The sequence below is a fragment of the Theropithecus gelada genome, chromosome 14, assembly GCF_003255815.1.
Source record: "Theropithecus gelada isolate Dixy chromosome 14, Tgel_1.0, whole genome shotgun sequence".
NCBI lineage: Eukaryota > Metazoa > Chordata > Mammalia > Primates > Cercopithecidae > Theropithecus > Theropithecus gelada.
In genome coordinates this window covers 62470626-62492993 of record NC_037682.1, presented here as the reverse complement: position 1 = coordinate 62492993, position 22368 = coordinate 62470626, and the positions used below count along the sequence as shown (strand labels likewise).

The 22368-nt window shown below is 38.5% G+C and overlaps 3 protein-coding genes across 3 annotated transcripts in view; 1 reads left to right on the top strand and 2 right to left on the bottom strand.

Moving 5' to 3' along the window:
- The window catches only part of MMP26 (matrix metallopeptidase 26), a 294924-nt gene that overhangs the window by 219208 nt on the left and 53348 nt on the right, over nucleotides 1-22368 (top strand). The window lies entirely within an intron of this gene.
- LOC112606291 (olfactory receptor 51G2) lies at nucleotides 2354-3381 on the bottom strand. Its single transcript, XM_025356539.1, has one exon. The coding sequence runs from the start codon at nucleotides 3348-3350 to the stop codon at nucleotides 2406-2408; it is 945 nt and encodes a 314-aa protein (XP_025212324.1). The 5' UTR covers nucleotides 3351-3381; the 3' UTR covers nucleotides 2354-2405.
- LOC112606287 (olfactory receptor 51G1) lies at nucleotides 15286-16251 on the bottom strand. The gene is given in 1 exon segment (XM_025356536.1): nucleotides 15286-16251. A coding segment is annotated over 1 exon segment (966 nt).

The window sequence follows — 22368 nt, the reverse complement described above, 5'->3', positions numbered from 1 at the left end:
GAACTTTCTATACCTGACCCCCTACTTGCTGCTATATCAGAATAATTTTTAATTTATCATCAGACATAAGAGAACACAACGCCTTTATGGGGACTGAAATTACAAGTACACATCACAGAGAGAATCCAGCCGTGAAGCTGTAAACATACCTCAAAATTTTCAGTGGTTTAATTTTTTCTTCCGAAGTTTTCCGTATACACAAACATAAAAGACATACACCACTCACGACACTCACAGACATATTGTATTCAATTTGCTGTGTACAGCTAATCATAGGCCTTCTGCATGTTAATACCCACAATTCACACATACACGTTGTAAAAATGAGAAATTCACAATGAACGATGTTGGAATATTGAGCCTTAGAAGAACGTGATTATAGGATCTGAGTTACATAACAGGCAGCTATAACCTAGGCAGCTGTAACCTTTGTTTCTCTTATTGTAAGAGAATACTTTTCTTTAATTACATTGTTTTTTAAAATGTTGTAAAAAACTATAGGATGCTAGAGAAGACCTTTTCCCACTCCATTGTTGATCTTCATTATAGATTAACTTACATCTTAACTTCTCTTACATGAAAACCTCAGGACTATCACGTTGTCTAGCCTGGAATGTTAAATATACTCTTTCAAATTGGAAAAGAAAAAAAGCTGTAACTATTCAAATTGCTATAACTCAAAAGTCAGCCTTAGTATGGAAAATGTTGTAGTCCTCTTAAATTTATTTGCTTTCCACGTGCATAAGCAAATCCTTAACTTTTCAGCTTCGGAGCAATGACCCCATTCCTTTGGGGTCTGTTACTCAAATGGTCATTCTCAACTTTGTGACTAAATAAGCTCTTTTAAACTGGGTTCTGATCCTTTTGATTATTTTAGGGTTGATGATATCATTGCAGAAACAGTGTTCTCATGCCAAACAGGACGGGACACTGGTGTTGGGAGCAGGGACAGGCATATCCAATGTTAAATGTCAGGGGTACTAGATTGCCTTGGAAGAGACCAGCCTCAGGTGAGAACTGGCTCCACATACACTTCATAGTAGAAGACATTGTGTTCAGCCACACCCTTTCTTGATCCTGCACTAAAACCATGCAGGAACATGACATTCTCATGCTTCTCTCTAGGTGTTCAAAGCTCCCCTTGGCAATATCATATTCAAGCTTGCTTTCCTCACAGTTACCTCCAAGCCAAAACTGCAAATACTATATTGACATGTATTACTCAAAATATAACTTTTATCTAGAATATCTTGGGGGTACCATAACAATACAACATATAAAAGGGCATAAAAAACTATCCTTGGTTCCTTGGCTTGTAATCTTTCTGATACAGTCAGTACCCCGATCTGTTTCCACTTCACCTCATTTTCTTAAACCTTTCCGACATTCTAGAGAATAAAAATGGCAACAAAAACAACACTTCAGATAATTCTCAGAATACATTTTCGTCTCTCTCACTTCTGCTTCAGGTTTGCACATGCTGTTCCTTTGGACTGGAGCATATTTTTGTCTCCTTCCTCTTACAGTTTTTGACTGCCTAATGTCTACATTTCCCTTAAGGCTATTACTGTGTCAATTCAGGGACAACTTTTTTGATGCTCCCTTCCCCCAGCTAGGGGAAGATGACTCCCAAACCGACTTCTTTTAACTTTGAAGAATACAATTAACATGCGATTGTGTAATGAATCTTCCCAAAATTTAGCGTCTTAAAAATATTTATTTTGTTTACAAATCTGCAATTTTGGCTGAGTCAGAGAACAATTGATTGCTTTACCAGATGCCAATTGGAGAGGTTGGAAGGTTGCCGAACGGAATAATCTGAGGATTCTCCACCCACTGGTGGTTAACACTGACTCCGCTAAGTTCTCAGCCTTAGCTGAGTGAGACCTTGGTTGAGCCTATTGGATGGAACACCTTACATGGGCCCTCTCCACATTGTCTGGGCTTCCTCTTAGTATAGAGGCTGGGTTTCAAAAACAAGCATTGAGTGAAACAGACAGAAATAGTAGAGGAATTGAGGTGGAACAGAGAGAGAGAGAGAGGAGATACATGGGCTATTTCCACAATATTCAATTCATGAGGCATTTACAAATTCTATCCAGTTACAAAGGGAGAAGAAATAGACTCTATCTCTTTATGAGGAGTAGCAAGTTCCTGGAAGAGAATGTGGGATTAGAATTATTCTTGTGGCTATTTTTAGAAAATAAAATTTACCATATCATATTACATTTTATCCCCCCCTTGCCCTTGCCACAACAGAGTGAGCGTTCTGTAAGGACTGTGACTCATCCCTATACATATTTGTTGAGTAAGTTGTCTCTTTTATTTCATGCATGTTAGAAATTATAAAGGATAGATAAACAAGGGCATGTTTCAGGAGACAGTGGCTCTAACACTAGACACAGTTAGTAACAAAAGGCATGGGTCACTCGATCCCGGATCTGTTTAGTCTTCACACTGTAGACAATGGGATTCATCACGGGAGGAAAGAGAAGATACATGAAACCCATGACCACCTGGACCAGGGTGGGTGCCTGCTTTCCAAAGCGATGGATGACAGAGAGGCCAATCATGGGAGTGTAGAAGAGTAGCACAGCACAGATGTGGGAAACACAGGTGTTAAGAGCCTTGAGTCTCTCAGCCCTGGAGGCGATGGACAGCACGGTGTGCAGGATCAGAGCGTAAGAGAAGAGGATGAGCAGTGAGTCTATACCCACTGTAGAGACGATGACAAACATGCCATAGATGCTGTTGGCCTTCATATTGGCACAGGCCAATTTCATCACTTCTTGGTGGAGACAATAAGAATGTGAGAGAACTGGGGAGCCACAATAGGTGAATCTTTTGAGCATAAAAGGCAATGGAAAAATAAGTGCTACACTACGACCCAGAGAGATCAGGCCAATCCTGCCAATGACTGTGTTGGTGAGAATGGAAGCATAGTGCAAGGGGCAGCAGATAGCCACAAAGCGGTCAAAGGCCATAGACAGTAGCACAGAGGACTCGAGGAAGGATAAGCAGTGAATGAAAAAGAGCTGAGCAAAGCAGGCATCGTGGCTAATTTCTCGTGCCCCAACCCAAAAGATGCTGAGGACTGTAGGGAGAGTGCAAAGGGACAGACTCAGGTCAATCAGAGCCAGCATGGACAAGAAGAGATACATAGGTTCATGGAGTGAGCACTCTGTTTTAATGATGAAAAGAATTGTGCAGTTGCCCAGGATGGAAACCAGGTACATGAAGCACAGTGGGATGGAGATCCAGATGTGCACGTGCTCCAACCCAGGAATGCCACTCAGCAAGAAGGTAGCAGAAACGTGGCTGCTGCCGTTTCCCAGGGATCCCAGGGTCATTGTGTGAGGAGACAAGGGGGAAGGTGGGTGCCCTCCAAAATCCTGAAGTAAATTGAGACAGTACTAGTGATTGCACCTGGTAGAAATTAAAGAAAAAATACTAGAATCAAATATACCTAGAACTGTGCAGCTCCTTCTAGTGGTTATTTCTTTCTGGTCCTTGGCTTCTTCTCAATATCTTTTTGAGGAAATTAGTCTCATAGTTTCAACAAGAAACAAAGACATGGAATTGTGAAGTGATGAGCCAAACTGGGTGAGTTGGAGATTCTAAATGAGTTGTTCCACACTTTTTGCTTTTTTCTGACTTCTGTATCAACCAGGTCTTCTTAGCCACTGGAGTTTTTACTAGTCTCACCCAATGGGATGCACCCAGGGGCCGGGCGCAGTGGCTCACAGCTGTAATCCCAGCACTTTGGGAGGCCGAGGTGGGTAGATCATGAGGTCAGCAGATCGAGACCATCCTGGCTAACACAGTGAAATCCCATCTCTACTAAAAATACAAAAAAAAAGGGTGTGGAAGGAGGGAGATTTCAGGCTCTCTCTGCCAGCACTATGAGTTGACAGTGGCTGTGTTGTGCCACTGAAGACCACAGCTGTTGTTGGGGACTTTTCTCTTATAGCAGCATGCTCCTTGAGTTGTAGTCCTTGCTCTCTGCTCCCTTCAGACTAAGAAGTGAGAGTTTCCTCATTATTCCTCTTGCCCATATTTAACTTTGCCTGCCTCTTACAAGTAGTTCTTTTCTGGAAAAAAAAAGTCCTCACATGCCTTTTTTCTACCAGACCTCTCACTAATATTCCAACTTCCATTTCACCTTGTTTTCTTCTCCCTTATCTTTCTGTGCTTTCTTTGCTGTAGTTTCAGTTTTTTACTTTCTTTCTCTTTTTTGTTTTTGATTAACTTCTCCAGGCCCATACAAGCCCTAATTCTAGACACAGACCAACCCTTCACTCACCTTCTCCTCTGGTCTTCCTGACATAGAAGCTTAGCCTTGTCCAAGTAGCTCATAAATGCTGTTCAGCTTACAGAATTCCAGAGAGAGGTGGAGAGTATGTGAATGATGGCCTGTGAAGCTATTTCTGACTGCTAGAGTAAGACATCAAAGCCCTGATCCTCCTGTCAGTCAGTAACCAAAATTCCCCAGAAGTCCAGGAATCCAACTACTGTGGACCTAAGTGGCAAAAGAGGCTAAAGCACCATCAACCACGGCCACATCCCCAACTACAAGGTCATGTCCAGGAGAGCCTGCTGAACACAGGGCAGTGATGCTGGAAAGGCCCAGTCTTCTACAGAGGAAGAAATGAAGGCTCAGGAGAGTCTTGTCACAGGGCAGAGGTCATATGCCAATTTAGGCCTCCGACTTCCAGAGCAGGGATCTTCCCACTCTCAATTAACATCACTAGAATATGAGCTCAAAGAGGGTAGGGGCTTTTCTTTGTTTGCCTCTGTCAATCCAGTATTTAGAACATGCCCCAGTACATAGCAGATGCTAAGCATTTTTTTTTTTGCATGAATAAGTTATTTTTTATTTAGCTAAGGAATAGTAACTTGGTGCAGGTTTTATCTCCTTAAAAACCCTATGAATATTCTATTGATAACATTATGCTGTAGATAAGAAAACAGAAGCTTAGAGAAAATTATTTACGTTTCTAAGATCAGACAAATAGTAAAGACAAAAATAGGATTTGAACGAATATTTGATTTTTCTCTAGACTTCAGAATACAGACAATGATTACTCTTTCTTGTCACATAGATAATAATTCAGTGTCAAGTAGCACAGCTAGCTTAACAGACCTTTAAAAGCATTGCTGATTCTTTAGCTGAATAAATAAATAAACTAACTGGAGAAACACACATAAAGATATACATGGACACTTTCTCTCTCACTGTAATAACGGTGGCATTAATAGTCCAGGCTATTAGCTCACTGTCCACTTGAAGATCATGTAGCCTCTCACACTGTGTTCCTCAGCTTCTGCTATGGCCATGATCCGTGGTTACCACATTACACAGCAAAGTGAACTCAGAAAAGCTGTGACAAATTCACCTGTCAGGGATAGACAAGCTACATATTGGGTTAACAATGTAATTTTCATGTGTTCTGTAGAATCAGTTTTTATTACATTGATGTAATTTATTACATTGATGTAATAGTCTCTAACTGTTCAGTGTTTTAATTGCATGATGAAATTCATTAAAACGTCCATGTTCCATAATTACTCTTGTAAAACATTCAGAGAGCCTGGCAAATAGTAGATACTCTTCAGTAATTCTGTTTCTTCCTTCTTCACCACTCTATTTCATTTTAACATCAAAATAAACCTAAGGCGGAAATTATTTTTGACATTAAAATGAAATAGGATGTTGAAGAGGAAAGAAATGGAATTACTGAAGAACAGCTACAATTTGCCAGGCTCTGTATTAGGGACATTCCAAAAATCATCACACCCAGACTTTAGAAGAACTTTTCAAGTTAGTATTATTGTCTCAATTTGCAAATGAGGAAAGAGAGGCTTAGAGAATTTTATAATATCCCTAGAATCATGCAGTCAGTCAGTGCCGGAGTTGGAATTCAAACTTAGATCTCTGTAGTTCCAAGGCACATACTGAAAAGTTGGAAAAATTTTGGTTAACAAGCCCCAGCAATTATTTAAGTTAAGGCAGCCTGAAATGGGTGGAGGTTAAATTAGAAAGATATAGAGAAATGTTAAATGTCTGGATCACATCTTTTTTTCCTATAAACTCAAGACAGACTTTCTTTGGGATTGAAACTGGTGCTTCAGATTGTAAGGAGGTAGAGCAGAACAGGAATCAGAGAGAATAATTAGGATAGGTTAGAGGAGGTGACTTGGAAATAAAATAAAATTGAGAATAATGATGCCAGGAGATATCTGCTTGGAAAAGATCACCTTTAGCCTGTTCCCCAGAGAGTTCTTAGTATGATAATTATTCTAAGTGCCTCTCATTTAAAATCCTTGCAGAATCTATTAGCAGGTTTGATAAGGACTTCATTATTCCTGACCAGGATTAAGCAGCTGTCCAGAATATGGTGAGATCAGAAGGATAGACTTAACCCATGGGTTTTCTGCCCGCAAGTTGTTTTGCTTTAAGACTACTTTCTGAAGGGACTTGAGCAAGTCTAATGACCGTTCTAATTCTATTATAATAGACCACACTTTGTGATCACTCAGGGAAATATCATTTTATGTCACAGGAAAACTTTTTCCCAAAGAGTTAGACTACTTCCTGCCCATCTCCTTGTTTCTTGGAAATAACTCCTGTTCTACTAACTTGTGTCTGAGACTGGGGGTAGATGTTGAACCCTTAATAACTGAGCTCCTTTCATGCCTAAATGTCAATTTTGTCCACCTAACTTGCTTAACTCTCTGGGTCTAATCAATATTCCTGCTGTTACCATAGAGGAGGCAAGTCTCTGGGCAAGAAACCAAGGAAATTGACTAATGTGAGAAAGATGTTGTCTACTTTCTGAGCTGGTGCTAAGATCAGACCTGTGAACCCATGAAGCCAGCAAGATCTGATTGCAACAGTTACCATCTTTAGCAGGTGCCCTCTGCAGCCTCTCGGTAGACAAAGTCCCTTCTATCTTTCTTTCTCCAAAGCTCGGGCTGAGTGTTCTGGGATCTTTTCTTGGCTGTACACTCAGCATCAAACACCTGGTTACTATATAAACTCCTCACATACCAAGGCTAAAAATAAAGGCCATGAACGCTAGAGTGAGTGGAAGATGGATGTTTAAATCCACGACTTTTATGCAACTGCGCAAGGTATCCTTTGAGACCCTTTCAAGGATCTTTAATCAATTCCCTAGCAGGCCTGGCTCCCTGGACCTCATTACCTCAGACCCTGGAGATAAAAGAAAAAGGGGCGAGGAGACTGGTCTTGTGACATACCGGGATGGGAAGCCCAGAGGATGCCATGCACCAACCATTGGTGAAGAATATGGAAAAAGTTTTGAACCAATTCCACTGCTTTGGGAAAGCAGAGTGGGTGCTATTGATAATGTTTTTTGTGTGATAGGGCATAACTCCAGTTTATGCACACTGGATAATTACATTCACTTTACAATCATAAGTGAATTTAAAAAGGGATTTTTAAATTGAATGCGTACTCCATCACCCAGGGGAGGAAGGAAATCAGGCTAGGTTCTTGGAAACACTGGGATGTTATTGATGATTATTCTGGGTGCTCAGGTAACCCTATATGCTCCTGATTCCTGACTACTCTCAGGGACTTCGTCTCCTCTTCCTGTCTCTGATCCACTCAGAACTCAGTCCTTTGATTCCAGACATCCAGGAGGTAATTGGAGAAACTAATCCATTCTTGTACACTTGGGGGTGAGAAGAGCCCCTGCAAAAGGTAATTAGAACTGAAAAGGAGTTTTTATGTGATTATACAAGGGTATGAAGAGTTAATCATCCATTTTTGGCCTCTGGGAAAGCTGATGAAGAAGGCATTTTAGAGAGAGAAATGAACAGGGCATTTCAGTGTTTTTATTACCCAGATAATTAGTAACCAGCTTACTTGATTTATTTTGGGAGTATAAAGGTGTAAATATTAGGAAACGCCTCCACAGTACCAAACCACTTATTATAGGTTATTTCAATTTGTTGGCCTGGCTGATGCCTTTGGAATGTGGCAAGCTTCCTCTTGTGGCCGCAGTTATCTTTGGTTGAGCATGTTGTATAAACATTTAAGTATCATGAAGCAGTGTTTTTCAACTCACAGTCCCCAGATAATATGGATCAGAAACTCTTACGATACTTGTTAAAATGTAGATTTCTGGTTCTCACCCCTGCAAGACAAAATCAGAAATTTTGACATTTGTAACAGCTACAAAGGTAAATGAATTTTCACATATCCTTGTCTTTATGACTTTTCAACTCTAATTATAGAATTTTTATCCCCTCTATAATTAATAGTATATCTGTACTTTTAGTGTAGAATTTGTTCCAAAAATATTCTTTTAGTGTAGAATATTCTTTTAGTGTAGAATATTCCAAAAATATGGTTACCTATTGTATTAGTTTGCTAGGGATGCTATAACAAAATACCAAACTGAGTAGCTTAACAACAGAAATATTTTTCCTTTTCTTTTTGCAGTTCTGAAGGCCAGCAAAATCTAAAATTAAAGTGTTAACAGATTTGTTTTCTCCTGAGACTTCTCTCCTTGTTTGCACATGTCCACTTTCTCACTATGTTCTTCAATGTCCTTTTCTCTATGTGTGTGTGCCCCTGTTTTCTTCTTGGGCATCCAAATTTACTCTTCTTACAAGGACACCAGTATATTGAATTAAGGCCCACCGTGTTGGTCTAATTTTAACTTAATTACCCCTTTTATGCCTATATCATACTTTCTGTCACTCATTTATTCATCAATTTAGTAAATATTTTCTAACCAAAGTAATATTTTGCATATAATAAAATCATACATTTTATTTTCTGCCTCTCACATGTAATATTTATTTATAGCCTCTGAGGCAAAGTTCTGGGAGAAGAGAGCTGGTATTAGATGTGTTTTGGCAGAAACTTGATTTGAATGCCAGATATTCGGAAAGAGAGAGAGAAAAAAAAAGCTAGAGAAAAAAAAGCTAGAGAAAGACATTTGATTAATATTTGAAATAGCTTTAATTAGAAAGAGTACAGAGATTCATCAATATTACAGAGAAGATAACCTTATGTACTTTACATTTCAAACACGAAGTTTCTGTAAGGACAAAACAAGATATGATGTGGGGAAACTAGAATTCAGAAAGTCTAAAGGGCACAATGCCAAAAAGTTCAGTTTTCACGGTAAGATGTGACTCTGAGTCCTCATCCATTAGATATGTGATATTGATTACAGTAATTTATCTCATTGAACCTACTGTATAAAAGTGTTGTGCAAAAATTAAAGAAGAAATTGACTCTTTTATTAAATAGCAAGATAGCACTGAATATAGTTTGAGAAAATTAAAATTTTAACAGCATGTTTGATGTTCAATGTCTTACTAGACAAACATTACAATCATTTAAAAATGTGTGTTAGAAACATACCTTTCAATTAACATTCAGGTAAAAACATACTTAAAATGGAAAAATCAGAGCCTGTTTAACACAAATTAGCATTTATTATGGTGAAGGCAATCAAGAATAAAGTAGTTTGGGGATGAAAAAAGAGGCTCTCTGATGAGAAAAAGCCATATCTACCTCAAAAACAGTGCAAAGAAGAGAAACATAGGTGTCCTGTGTCCCCACACTGCTCCCAGGGAGTGTCATGTAAGACATGGTGTTTAAAATAGGGAGTAGGAGGTGAAAATGAGAACAGTACCCATGACTGAATCTGCACCTGTGCCACTAGGCAATACATGTAGTTTACAGTTACACCAGAGCAGGCCAGGTTCATGTTACTTTTGTATAGACAGAGGAATAGGTCAGAATGCTCAGTCTGTAAGAAAAGAACTGTCTTAGAAGGACAGGGAGGGAGAAAACAAGGGCCAGGCTCTTGGTCCAAAACCAACCAACCAACCAACAAAACAAAACAAAGTAGTCTCTCCTCTTGGACTCTGGAAAGATTGAACTGTGAAGTGTACTTTAATGGTGAGAAATGACTTCCAAATTATCCAAGGTCATTGTGAGAAAACTTAAGACTCTATGAAGAAGAAAATGTGGATGAAGACCACATCAGCAGTAACCAGCAGTAACCTGGATGTCATTAAACCGGAAGACATCCAGGGCATCAGGAATGGTAGAAAAGGCAAAACCCAAGCCAGAGGCAACCAAGAGAACCAATAATTAATACATGAGCTCACAGAGGCGACAGGCATGTCTAACTATGTGTTGAGTTACCCAGGTGAGAGAGAAGATGGACATGACAAGCCAGGCAGGTACTTTCTCTGGAATGCCCATTCGAGTAAAGGCTGCAGGTTGGGTGCTGCCATTTATGAAAGATCCCATGCTTTTGTCTCTAGAGAGAAACCTCAATACCATTGGTTCAGCAGAAAGAAGTTTTGTCTGGCTTTTTCCATTGACATATTATAATGAACAAACAGAAAGTTGAATGTGCATGGTAATATGGTCTGGAAGAAAAGTTATATGTTGCCATTATTGTCCTGAACATTAGTATTTTCTTCAGAATATGTATCTTGCCTAATTTTGATCATTTTAATCGCTCCGATCTTTTTCAGATCTTATCATTTCTGATTGTTTATTATTAAGATATTCTTAGTTCTTTTATAGTTCTATAAAGCAGTAATTTGGACTTGTTTTCTGATAGTCGCTTGCTCTACTTCTTGTTTGGCATTGTGGGAATGAGACAAGAATAAAGAGAAGCACATAAAAGGAAGATAAATAATCACTTTTCTCCAGAAAGAAATCCTAGCTAGAAAGATAAGACTATGTTCTCATGTACTTAGTGATTCCTTTATGTGTTAATTTATTCATCACGTATAGGTTAAACTTTGTGTGCAGTTTTCTCCCTTTGCTCTCTCCCCTATCTCTTACTCTTTTCTCTCCCTCCTTCTCTATTTTCTCTGTCTCTTCTCTCTCCGTGTCTCTTTAAAATAACTTAATATAAATATAAAATTAAATTGATAAATTTTATTATATCTTTTTCTAACTTTTCAAACATTTTCTCATGACAACAATTATAATGAAAATGTAAGTCATTATAATTTTTAGAATTTGAAAATAAGATATATTAATATTTTAATGTACATCACATGTACTCCCACTTGACTGGCATTTCCAGGTCTAGCATGACATTTGATACTCTCAGAAGCCCAATGAAATACGTAGACAATAAACTTCCCTCATTTTATGAATGCCTAGGACAGTGCCAGGCATCACCTGGCTCACTGGATATATTTACTGACTGGTGAAGGAGATCACAGAGCCTTTCCTTGTGTGCATACATTCTCTTCTCTTTCTTGCATTCCTCTCTTCCTGAGTTCTGGTACTAGAATTCAATGTATCATATCTGACCACCGTAGCTGTTCTGTAGCTTCCCAAATCCACTCTCTTAAGTTCCCATTTGGTGAGAATCTGCAAACTGATTAAGCAACATTGTGAAAGAGGAAACTCTTTATAGTGAAATCTGCCTTCTTTCTCCCTCTATTTTTTACCACACTCTTAATTTCCTTATTTTAAAGAAAAACATTCAATTTTCAGATTTATATTTCTAAACACATTCATGAAAAGAGAAACTTGAAGGGTTGGAGTGTGGCTTCCTAACACTTTGTAGAGGACAGTTTGCCACTGTGTGCTTAGCATAGGAGCAAGACTGGAAAGAGTTCTGCTCACCACCCACTCCTACCTCTAGGTCTCCAGTCCCGTGCTTAGGACCTGAATGCATGTCTAGTTTTCTTTCCAAATTACCTATTTGTTTGAAGAAGTTTCACTAGACTGAGGTTTTCTGGGCTTTCCTCCATCACAGATAACTTCCTGCCATATCGCTGCATCTTAATTCTTTCTCTCCTACATCTAAATTTTGTTCTTCAGAAAAGCACAGTAAAATCCACAGCAGGAACAAAGCAAAGCCGCTAGCTTGCCTGTTTTCCTCATGCCTGAGAAGTTACTGGTTTACTTACCTGTACTGAGAAGCACGGCAAGGACAAGTGAATGAGTCTAAAAGGTGATGAGAGGGGCTTGGGTCAGAGATGGAAAAAAAAAGGGAGGAAAGAGGCTATTATGTTTTGCTGATACCTAGATTTCTGTCTTTATGGGACCTTTTTGTAAGTGCTCTTTGTGGTCTTTTTAAGAAACCTAAGCCTTCTTCTCTTGGCTTCTAACATTATTCAGAGACCTTTGCCAGCCCTGAATTTAATCCTTCCTTAATGTAAGTAGCTAGTAGAACCAAGAGTAGGCCATCTATAACTAGCTTGTGTAAGTGCTCTTTTGCTTGCTGTACCTTCCTTCCACATTGTTTCCACAATGCACTTCTACTCCTCTTATTCAGCTCTGACTATTTCTACAAGTTCCAGCTTAATTTCTTCCAACATAGTTCCATTCTAGCCACTGACATTTGGAGATTGGGCTTTACACCAAACTCATTATGACACAGAAAGGAAACCTCCATACTCTGACATGAGGCCCCAGATGTAAGAGGTGCTCAGAATATTATGGAGAATCACGGTCATAATGATAATAGCAAAGATCATATAATTAAATGCAAAGCAAGCACAGAACAATTAAATATAATTCCTTCATTATGGTTTCAGGTAGTGTTGTGTGCAGTTCTGTCAAGGACTTTGGTTTCATTTCTCAGCCCCAAATGGGGAGAGAAATTGTATTATAAAAATCCCTTTGGGTTTCATTCAAATTTTACCTACATTTAAGGTTTACCATCATATGTTGATTCTCTATAAAATATCCAAAATGAGAAGGGTAATCTTTTCTGTAATATCCTACCTAAAAAGTATACTTTAATTCAGAAAATAAAATGCTTCTAGTAGTAAATAAAAGCAGTCATTACTGATAGGTATCAGATGTCATCTTTGAGTGTTTACTTAGACATAACACTATAGGAACAAGTGAATATTTATTGAATTCTGTGAGTGTAGAGACAGCTAATCTTTTACGTCAAACCACTGGAGCTTATTTAGATTCTGTCCTGATTTCCAAACAATATTCCATGAGCTGAGTAACACGTTGGTATTGAAGGGATAACTGACAAATGGCAGAAAACACAGGCACAGCTTGTAGGACTTTTATATTCTTACGACAAGTGGATGAAGTACCTATCTTATTTGAACTCTATAAAAGAGAAACTCTTCTTTTCCCTAGGCTCACAATTTAGATGTCATTCAAAGAGCTCTGCTATAACCAAGTTGTCCCAAATCCTGCCTTGGGGCCTCAGTCTAGCAAAGAGAGAAGGATACTGACTTTTCCAAAAGAGGCCCAGTATGAGTAAGTGGACTTGGTTGTAAACATGGATAAAGTACAATAAAACACAAAATAAGATAAATGACAGTGACAGATCAGTGAGGGATTCCAGTCATGCACTGGCCAAAGGCTCATAGCTTCATCCAGTATGGAAACACCGTACTAAGAAAAAGTGTAGTTACAGAAGGTTTCTAATTTGGGACACATATGCATGCATGTGCATATCTACATGGTTTCGCTTGTGTGAGCATGTAAGCACTGTCATTCAGTGCATGTGTCTTATCAAAAACTCGGTATTTCATTAGGATATATATTTGTATGAGTCTACATATTTAAAATACCTGAGCCATTGTGTACCTTTGTATGTATTCACGATCATATGCACTTATTTAAAGTTATGCAAAAGTGGTTATGTCTACAGTTGTTTTCTTTGGTGTTTTATTCACAGGGAAAGAAGAAACTCTAAAAAGATCTTTTTTAATTTTAAAAAAGTTTTACTAAATATTATTGCTTTTAAAATTTTTGTATAATTTTAAAGGGTACAAGTGTAGTTTTGTTACATAGATATATTGCATAGTGGTGAAGTCTGGGCTTTTGGTGTAACTATCACCCAAGTAATGTGTATTGTATCCATTAAGTAATTTCCCATGCCTTACTGCCCTCCCATTCTCCCACATTTCTGAGTCACTGGTGTTTATTATTTCAAACACTATGTCCAGGTGTAAACATTATTTAGCTTTCACTTATAAGGGAGAACATGTAGTATTTGACTTTTTGTTTCCAAGATGTTTCACTTAAGATAATGGCCAACAAGCATAAGAAAAAATGATCAACTTCACTGATAATTTTTTAGTGTAGGTAACTTGCTTCTAGCTCTACTAGTTAAATTTACTTCTTCTTCATGGTGAATTTCACATTTTTATGTTTTCCTTCTGGAGACTTTCCTTTTTGGCATCTAGAGTCAAGCCAAGGTAACTAGAAAGAGAAGAAATTGCTGAGTCAAAATCCTCTCCTTCTCATGACTCCACATAAAGTCATGGCAGAGAATACCTCTACCTGCATGAATATATAAAGAGTTACTAAGTTCACTCCCTATGTGTCTAGATATATGTGATAATGCACAGAAATGAATTCACACAAACTGGCCAACTAGGACATATGTACCAACACAAACAAGCATGACACAACAGATATATATGCCGAGAAATATCAAAATACACCAAGAAAGAAAAGCAGCAGTATTTGTATCTTCATGCAGACTTTCACATGGCTAGATACAGAGATGAGAGAAACATCTTACAAATAAGCATAAAATAACACATACTTTTCTTTTACCTTTTTACTCTTTTACCATCATAAATAAAGGAAGAAATCAAGCCTTTTCCCTAGTCACTCAGATAGTGAGTGATAATCCTCAATCTCAATTACATCTTTTGAGGATTACCCATGAACAATTTTGTGTTGTTTCAATTTGATAACTTCCCTTAAACTTCCAGGGCATCTTCTCCTTCTCTCAATTTTGTGGGCATATGCTTAGTAAAGACTGTCATGAAAAGTCATTACCTGGGGTGTGGATATAGATATGTACAAATATGTTTTAAATGAATAAAATTTGTCATTATGATAAAGTAACGTAAAAATAAATAAATAAACATATGTTTAAACAGTTAATCATCAATGAAATTACACTGGCCAGAGAACTGAATGATGAAACTTTTGTACTCTCTTGTATTTTGTCCAATCATAATGGTTAATATTTGTTGAGAATTGCATGTTTTCCAGATACTGTGTTAGAACACTACATAAATTATTTAATCTTTACAACATCCCTATGAGGAAGTAAGGTATTATAATTATTTCCTTGCTCATTCTGTAGTTGAGGAAACTGGAGAACAGAGAGGTAAGTAACATTCACCTGGTCACACTGCCTTATGTTGCACAGCCAATTGCCTTTTTGTTGACAGTCAACAGTTTATTATTTTGCCACAGCATAGCTGAAAACAAACAAACAGAAACCTGTGGGCTTTATGTCCAAAACTTCCTCTCTTCACTCTAACTTAATCCTTCCAAAAACACCTAAGTGACTTTATAAACTGAAACTTCTTAATGATGCACTGGCGAATTTGCTTGGTCTTGATGCTGTAGACAATGGGGTTCATGAGGGGTGGTACCAGCAGATACACATAGGACATGAGGAGGTGTACAACGCGGGGCAGATGTTCACCAAAATGATGCACAAGAGATAAGCCAATCATGGGGATGTAGAAGAGCAGTACAGCACAGATATGAGAGATACAGGTGTTGAGGGCTCAGAGTCGCTCCTGGCAGGATGTGAAGCTGAGCACGGTGTGAAGGATGGCGGCGTATGAGAGAAACATGAGCAGGGAGTCCATACCCACAGTGCAGGCCACAACAAAGAGCCCGTAGATGTGATTGACAGTGATGCCAGAGCAGGCCAGCTTCATGATCTCCAGGTGAAGACAATAAGCATGAGCCAGCACATGGGAGCAGCAGTACTGGAAGCGCTTCAGGAGGAATGGCAAGGGGAGGATGAGGAGGGCACTTCTAAGCACTGAGCTTAGCCCCATCTTGACAATATGTACAGGTATCAGGACGGTGGAGTAACGCAGTGGGTTGCAGATGGCCACGTAGCGGTCAATGGACATAGATAACAGAACTGATGACTCCACTAGAGACAAGGTGTGAATGAAGAAGAGCTGAGTGAAACAGGCAGGGATGCCAATCTCTCTGGCATCAAACCAGAAAATGCCCAGGACAGTGGGCTGTGTGGAAAGGCAAAGGCCTAAGTCTGTGAGAGCTAGCATGCCCAAGAAATAGTACATGGGTTCATGGAGAGTAGCATCAGTACAGATGACGTGGAGAATGGCGAGGTTCCCCAAGATAACTGTCAGGTAGATGAAGCAGAAGGGAATAGAGATCCAGCCATGGAGACCTTCTAGACCTTGGAAGCCCATCAGGAAGAAAGTGGCTCTTTGGAAGTTGCTATTATAAAGAATTGCCATAACTTTACAATCTTGGATTCAGAAACCTGCAATATAAATGAGATTCCTGGAAAGTGACAAGGCTGAATTCTCACTCATCTAAATGTCCCAAGATCAGCCAGTAAGGAAGCATCTGCAGATGGCATAGGGGAGAACTGGGTGGGAGCTGATCTATTAGCCTTTTCTACTGGGTCTAGGAAGGAGACTTTTGATGGATGAAGAGGCGAATAGTAGTAGGCAAATCTGAAGCCTGGAACGAAGGAACATCTTGGAAGAATCTTGGACTTCAGAAAACATTTCTAGAAAAGGGGAGTTTTGGATTTCGTTCTGAGAGATATGAAGAGAGATGTGTGTCTTTAATAGCAGGGCAATTAAGCCAGGACTGGGTCTAGAGATAGAGAGGCAGAAGAGATTTACACCAGGTTTGAAGCACAAGGAGCAAAGGAGAAAAATCTGAAATCACCAGGAAAAGCCTGAAATCTTTGGTTTAGAATGAGGAAACTAAATCAGAAGGCACTCAGAGTGAGTTTTGCCTGTGGGGCTGGGATTGATATGACATCTAGGTATCCAGGTCTATTCCTGTAACATCTGAACCGAGTTCTCCTTTGTTCTGCCTTCATAAATTTTATTCAATTGCATTGAAAAATGCTCTACTGAGTTATATATATACATAAGTGTAGTGTGACTAGTACATTGTTTGTCACATGCATTAAAATAATAAAAGATAACATTTCTTAAATACATTACGAGCCTGTTACTTTTGTAAGTGCCTAATGTGTATTACATCATTCAACTCTGACACCAATTCTAATTTAATTCTAAAATTAAATTTAAAATCCCATAGGTTTCCTATCTTGGAAAAGTCTATGAATAGACATTTCCATTACGTAAATACCATTCAATAAGTCAAGATGGATGACAACAGAAGACACATGTGTTAGAGACCAAGTCCAGTTTGGGATGTGCTGAATTTAAAGATAAATTTCTGGTGAGAGGGTCTAGAGGGTATTAAATGTAGTGATTGTGGTGTGATTGAGGGCTTGAGTTACAGGTATGCACCATGGGTATGGAGAAAATTCCTAGGAGATACAAGGTAAAAAGGAAAGACGGGGGTTCAGTTCATAAAACTAGTAACTTTTAAATAAGAGCAGGTCACAATGTTAAAACTACAAAGGAGACAGAGAATGGAGAATCAAAGAAATAGGATGAAAGTAATAGTACATAATGTCAATAAAATCAAGCCACCACTGTTGACTACAAAAAAAAAAAAAAAAGATGAAGTAGGAAAAGGTTTCTTTTTTTTGACATTTTACTTACAATGGCTAAGTCATTGTTAATTTTGTTGATTTTTCAGAGGCTGTTTTAATAGACTGGAAAAGCATTATAAGGGCTTACCTTATTAGTGGGGTAAGGAGGATTAAGTAAAAAGTTTATATTCTGTGCCATTTCCCTCTGAGAGAAAATCTACAGATGGGTGAGAATATTAGGATTTTGTAGGAAAGAAAGATAGGAAATTGAGGATATTCTTTCAAAAAGCTTCCTTTTTTTTTTCCTGGTAAAGTCGAAGCACATTGAAGGGTCTCTACTGAAGAAAGAATATCATCCCTCTAGCTTTTGCCACTCACATTTCAAATCCAAATGAATAACAATAAAATAACATAATAATTAGTATAAGAATAAAACCATTCTTGTTTTATGATTTCAAATGAGAAGCAATAAAAGGATACAAAGAGGGATGACAAGGAAAGAGGAAGAAATAAAGGAAAGAAGTAGAGACTTGGAGGGGAACTGGGCTGTGAAGGAAAAAGAAGATATGGAAGGATTTGCAGAGTTTGCTGTGAGCAGCTTAAGCAGTGATGCAAGCCCTTATGGGATTGAGAGCATTGATTAAGTGAGAAAATGGCAACATATTTTAATAAGAAATGACAATAAAGAAGAGAAAATTTTCCATCAATAAAAGAGAGATTCAAATAAAAGTTTAAATATATGTATGACTTTTCAGCCAGCACAGACACAGTGAGGCTGGTTTCATTCTATCTTACTCTGAGCCATTTCAGAGTATGAGAAATACCAGAAACATTTGGAGGTCATCTATTATCACATTTATGTCTCCAGACAGAGAAGAGTCATTCTACCCACCTAGTGAGAGGCTGCAATCATAGTATTCCATCCTATTTATTTTCTCACTTTCAAAATATATTCCTTGCATATTATATTTTGGATATGGGTAAGAGACAAGTGTACAAGGTATGAGGAAAAATAAATAAATAAAAGCACATCCTGACTCACACCCAAGAAATGGAATTGCTGCATCATCAGAGCTCACAAGCCTAGCACAGATTTGGAACTTAATAAAGTCTGCTCAATACATGTGGAATAAATGTATGAGTGACTGGATAAAAAGAGATGAAATGCAGTAGGGATTACACAGAATCCTATTGTCCATTTTCTTCTCAATGGCACTTACCTCCAGAGCAGTGGATCAGAGAAGTGTCATCTGGTTTCCTCCACTAGACTGCATGACACACCACTTTTCTTTCAGCTCTAATTTATTGAAATAAAGGAATGTCATCCTAGGGTTTATGACAGACAGAAAAGAGGTGGGCCAGGCAATGATCCTGATGAGACTCTGACTCCCTCTGGCTCGTATTCCTTATATGATTGCATACAAAGTTGTTAACTATTATCAGCATCTGTCTTTATGATCAGTCTCCAAAGTATTTTCGAAGTACAATCATGACTTTATCTTAGTATAGCGCTTAATTGTTACAAAGTGCTGTCAAATCCACTGTAATTGTCATGATACAATTTAAGGTGAGGAATGCAGAAAAACTAGTGCTTTGAATGATGAGAAAAGAGATGACAGGCAGCAAGGTTTAAACAAAATGATAAACATGACTTTTACAAGATCACGCAGAATAACAAAGCTAGGACTAGAACCACAGGTCAATCTTGAGTCCATCTGCCCCTCAAAACTGCCTTGACTGACATGATGAGGGGATTCAGCAAATAGCTAAGACTGAGAGCTCAGTGTGTGGCTCAGGTTCCCTGTGCCTAGTAGTCTCTGTGTTCTGACTGTTGTCTATGTGCTTCTGCTTGCAATGCATACCTGAGTCCTGACAGTTGGAGAGAAAAGGGTTTGGAGGACATACTTCCATTCAGAGCTCAGGTTTGATGGTAGCTCAGCTACAAGACTATTCCCTGTTTAGAATCAAGGCCTTTTCGAAGAGCCCAAAAGCTTCTCCTCAGGGGCCTTTCCCGAGTCTAAGAATTCCCTGATGAGTTCTCATGGCTTTTTCTTAGGATAGAGGTCACAAGAGGCTGGGAAATCCCAATTCTTGAGTAATGAGATAATAAAATCAAGTGTTAAGAGGGGAATCTATCATCTGTCATGCCTGATCTGTGGGCAAGGGATACTAAATGTTACTTTCAAGATGTTAGGATGTTTCTAGTTGTGCATTTCAAGTTGTAAAATTGGTTGGGAAAGACCTAGCCAGGCCTGAAGGTATTGCGGGATGGTAGTGGGGGTGGGGTGGTGGGGGAGGGGGCAGAGAGAGAGAGAGAGAGAGAGAGAGAGAGAATTTATTCAGATTCCAGCACTTTCTAGTCATGTGACTATATGACCTTGGACAAATTACTTAATCTTTCTGAGATTATTTTCTTAGGTTTTAAAAAAGGAATTTTTCCTCTATTTTTTTTTTTTACACACAATCTAGTACACTACCAGACATTCTTCCTGTTTCAGAGTTTCCTGCTAGTATTGTAGCAGGACAAGCGGCAGACAAAACTCCTTAGACACCTTGTTATAGAAGGAAGGGATTTATTTGGCCGGGGACATCGGCAAGACTTCAGTCTCAAGAGCCGAGCTCCCCGAGTGGGCAATTCCTGTCCCTTTTAAGGGTTCACAACTCTAAGGGGGTGCGTGTGAGAGGGTCATGACTGATTGAGCAAGCAGGGAGTACGTGACTGGGGCCTGCATGCACCGGTAATTAGATCAGAACAAAACAAGATAGGGGTTTTCACAGTGCATTCCTATACAATGTCAGTAATCTATAGATAACAGAACCAATTAGGTCAGGGGTCGATCTTTAACTACCAGGCCCAGGGTGTGGCACTGGGCTGTCTGCCTGTGGATTTCATTTCTGCCTTTTAGTTTTTACTTCTTCTTTCTTTGGAGGCAGAAATTGGGCATAAGACAATATGAGAGGTGGTCTCCCTTAGTATAATTTGGTTTGAATTTAGGGAGAAGGAGAGCTCTCCTCAGCCTTCCATCTAAAACCACAGGTTTCTTAATTACCACTGGCCATTCTTTGTGTTTTCTCCACAGTACACACGTAGTTTGAGTTATAATTCAGAAATTTATACTCTAAATGTCAATTTCATATCTTCAGATGGTTCACCAACCTATTTTAACTACCAACATCTATATCAAGTGTTTTTCCAAAATCAATGTAAACAGTTGGAATGAACATCTGAACAGAATAGCTGAAACGTAATGGATTTTAAGTAACACAATTATTTAAATAATTAGTAGAGGGAGCATAATCTTCAGTTGCCAGGATTGGAATTAATTTATACTTGTTGTCTTGGTTTCCCAACCAGTTTTAGATCTGTCTCAGATTTTTTTATTTTTTATTTTTTTTTCACATAAGCCTTAGATAATAGCAGTAAATCGAGCTGGGATGGGTTGCTGGATATCCTCTTTGTACTTCAAGGTTCTGCTGCAGCTTCATCTAGACATATGGGATACATGTGCAGTGCACACAGTTCTCACTTTAACACATTAGTAAATCTGAAAAATGACCAGTGAGATCCCGTCTCTCTTTTCTTGACCATTTGCAGTGGAATATTAAAGCTAAAAAGACAGCAGGCAGGGACCTCACTGATACAATGAAATGTAATGGAACACAAGAATGCAAATGTAGCTAACTTTTTCCATGTCCAATTGTTGGCGGGCAATGTATTTGTCAATGCTGGCCCTTCTAGATACTTTTTTTTTTTTTTTAAATCAAACACTTTGGTTACTTCTTCTGCTAAAGCTTGTTAAGTGAATGAAACTACTAACTACAAGTAGTCTGGAGTCAAAAAGAAATTATTTGATTAAGTAAACCCCAAAATATGTGCAGGAGAGAAAAACCAATGTGTTTAGTGTTTATCATTTATTTGAATGGTATGACTTATTTCACTATTTGAGAACATTATTTTGTAATAAACTCATTAGCTGCAAAGAGTTTGGCAAATGAAAGTTCATGCTTCAAATTTACTCTATTTCTGTTTCTCAGAAAAAATGATAATGAATTCAAACTTTGTACAAAATGTTTGATAGCATGTAGTATGGTGTCAAACTGTGGTGGCCAAATTGACATAATCAATCACATGACAATAAGAAGAAAAAAAATAGCATCAAGGTCAAAAGGTTGTGGATTTTCTTCAGAACACTGTATATAAAGGTGCTTATCCACAGCTACTGAAGGTAGATTCACATGTTATGCTATAAATTCATAACTTTTCAATTAGATTGAATAACTGTTCATTCAAATTAATTTTACTCCCTTTGTTTTGCAGTTTTTCTAGTCATTGTGAAATAGAAGGGATAGCTGTTGTGAGGTTGGCTCCAGTAGCAAAAGCTAGATTATGTTAATTCTGACTCAGTATTTAGATGCTTTAGATAGAAAAATCAGTTAATTTTATGTTTAATTATGTTATTCTAATTCATTATGCAAAGTATAGTTTTTGAGCATTTTTTCTGTCCAAGTTTTATTCTGTAAAACACTTAACCTTATTGTGAATGCTATTTTTAATTTGATTAAGAATTTCAGCATTGGCCGGGCGCGGTGGCTCAAGCCTGTAATCCCAGCACTTTGGGAGGCCGAGGCGGGTGGATCACAAGGTCAGGAGATCGAGACTATCCTGGCTAACATGGTGAAACCCCGTCTCTACTAAAAATACAAAAACCTAGCCGGGCGCGGTAGCGGGCGCCTGTAGTCCCAGCTACTCGGGAGGCTGAGGCGGGAGAATTGCGTGAACCCGGGGGGCGGAGCTTGCAGTGAGCCGAGATCGCGCCACTGCACTCCAGCCTGGGAGACACAGTGAGACTCCGTCTCAAAAAAAAAAAAAAAAAAAAAAAAAAAAAAAAAA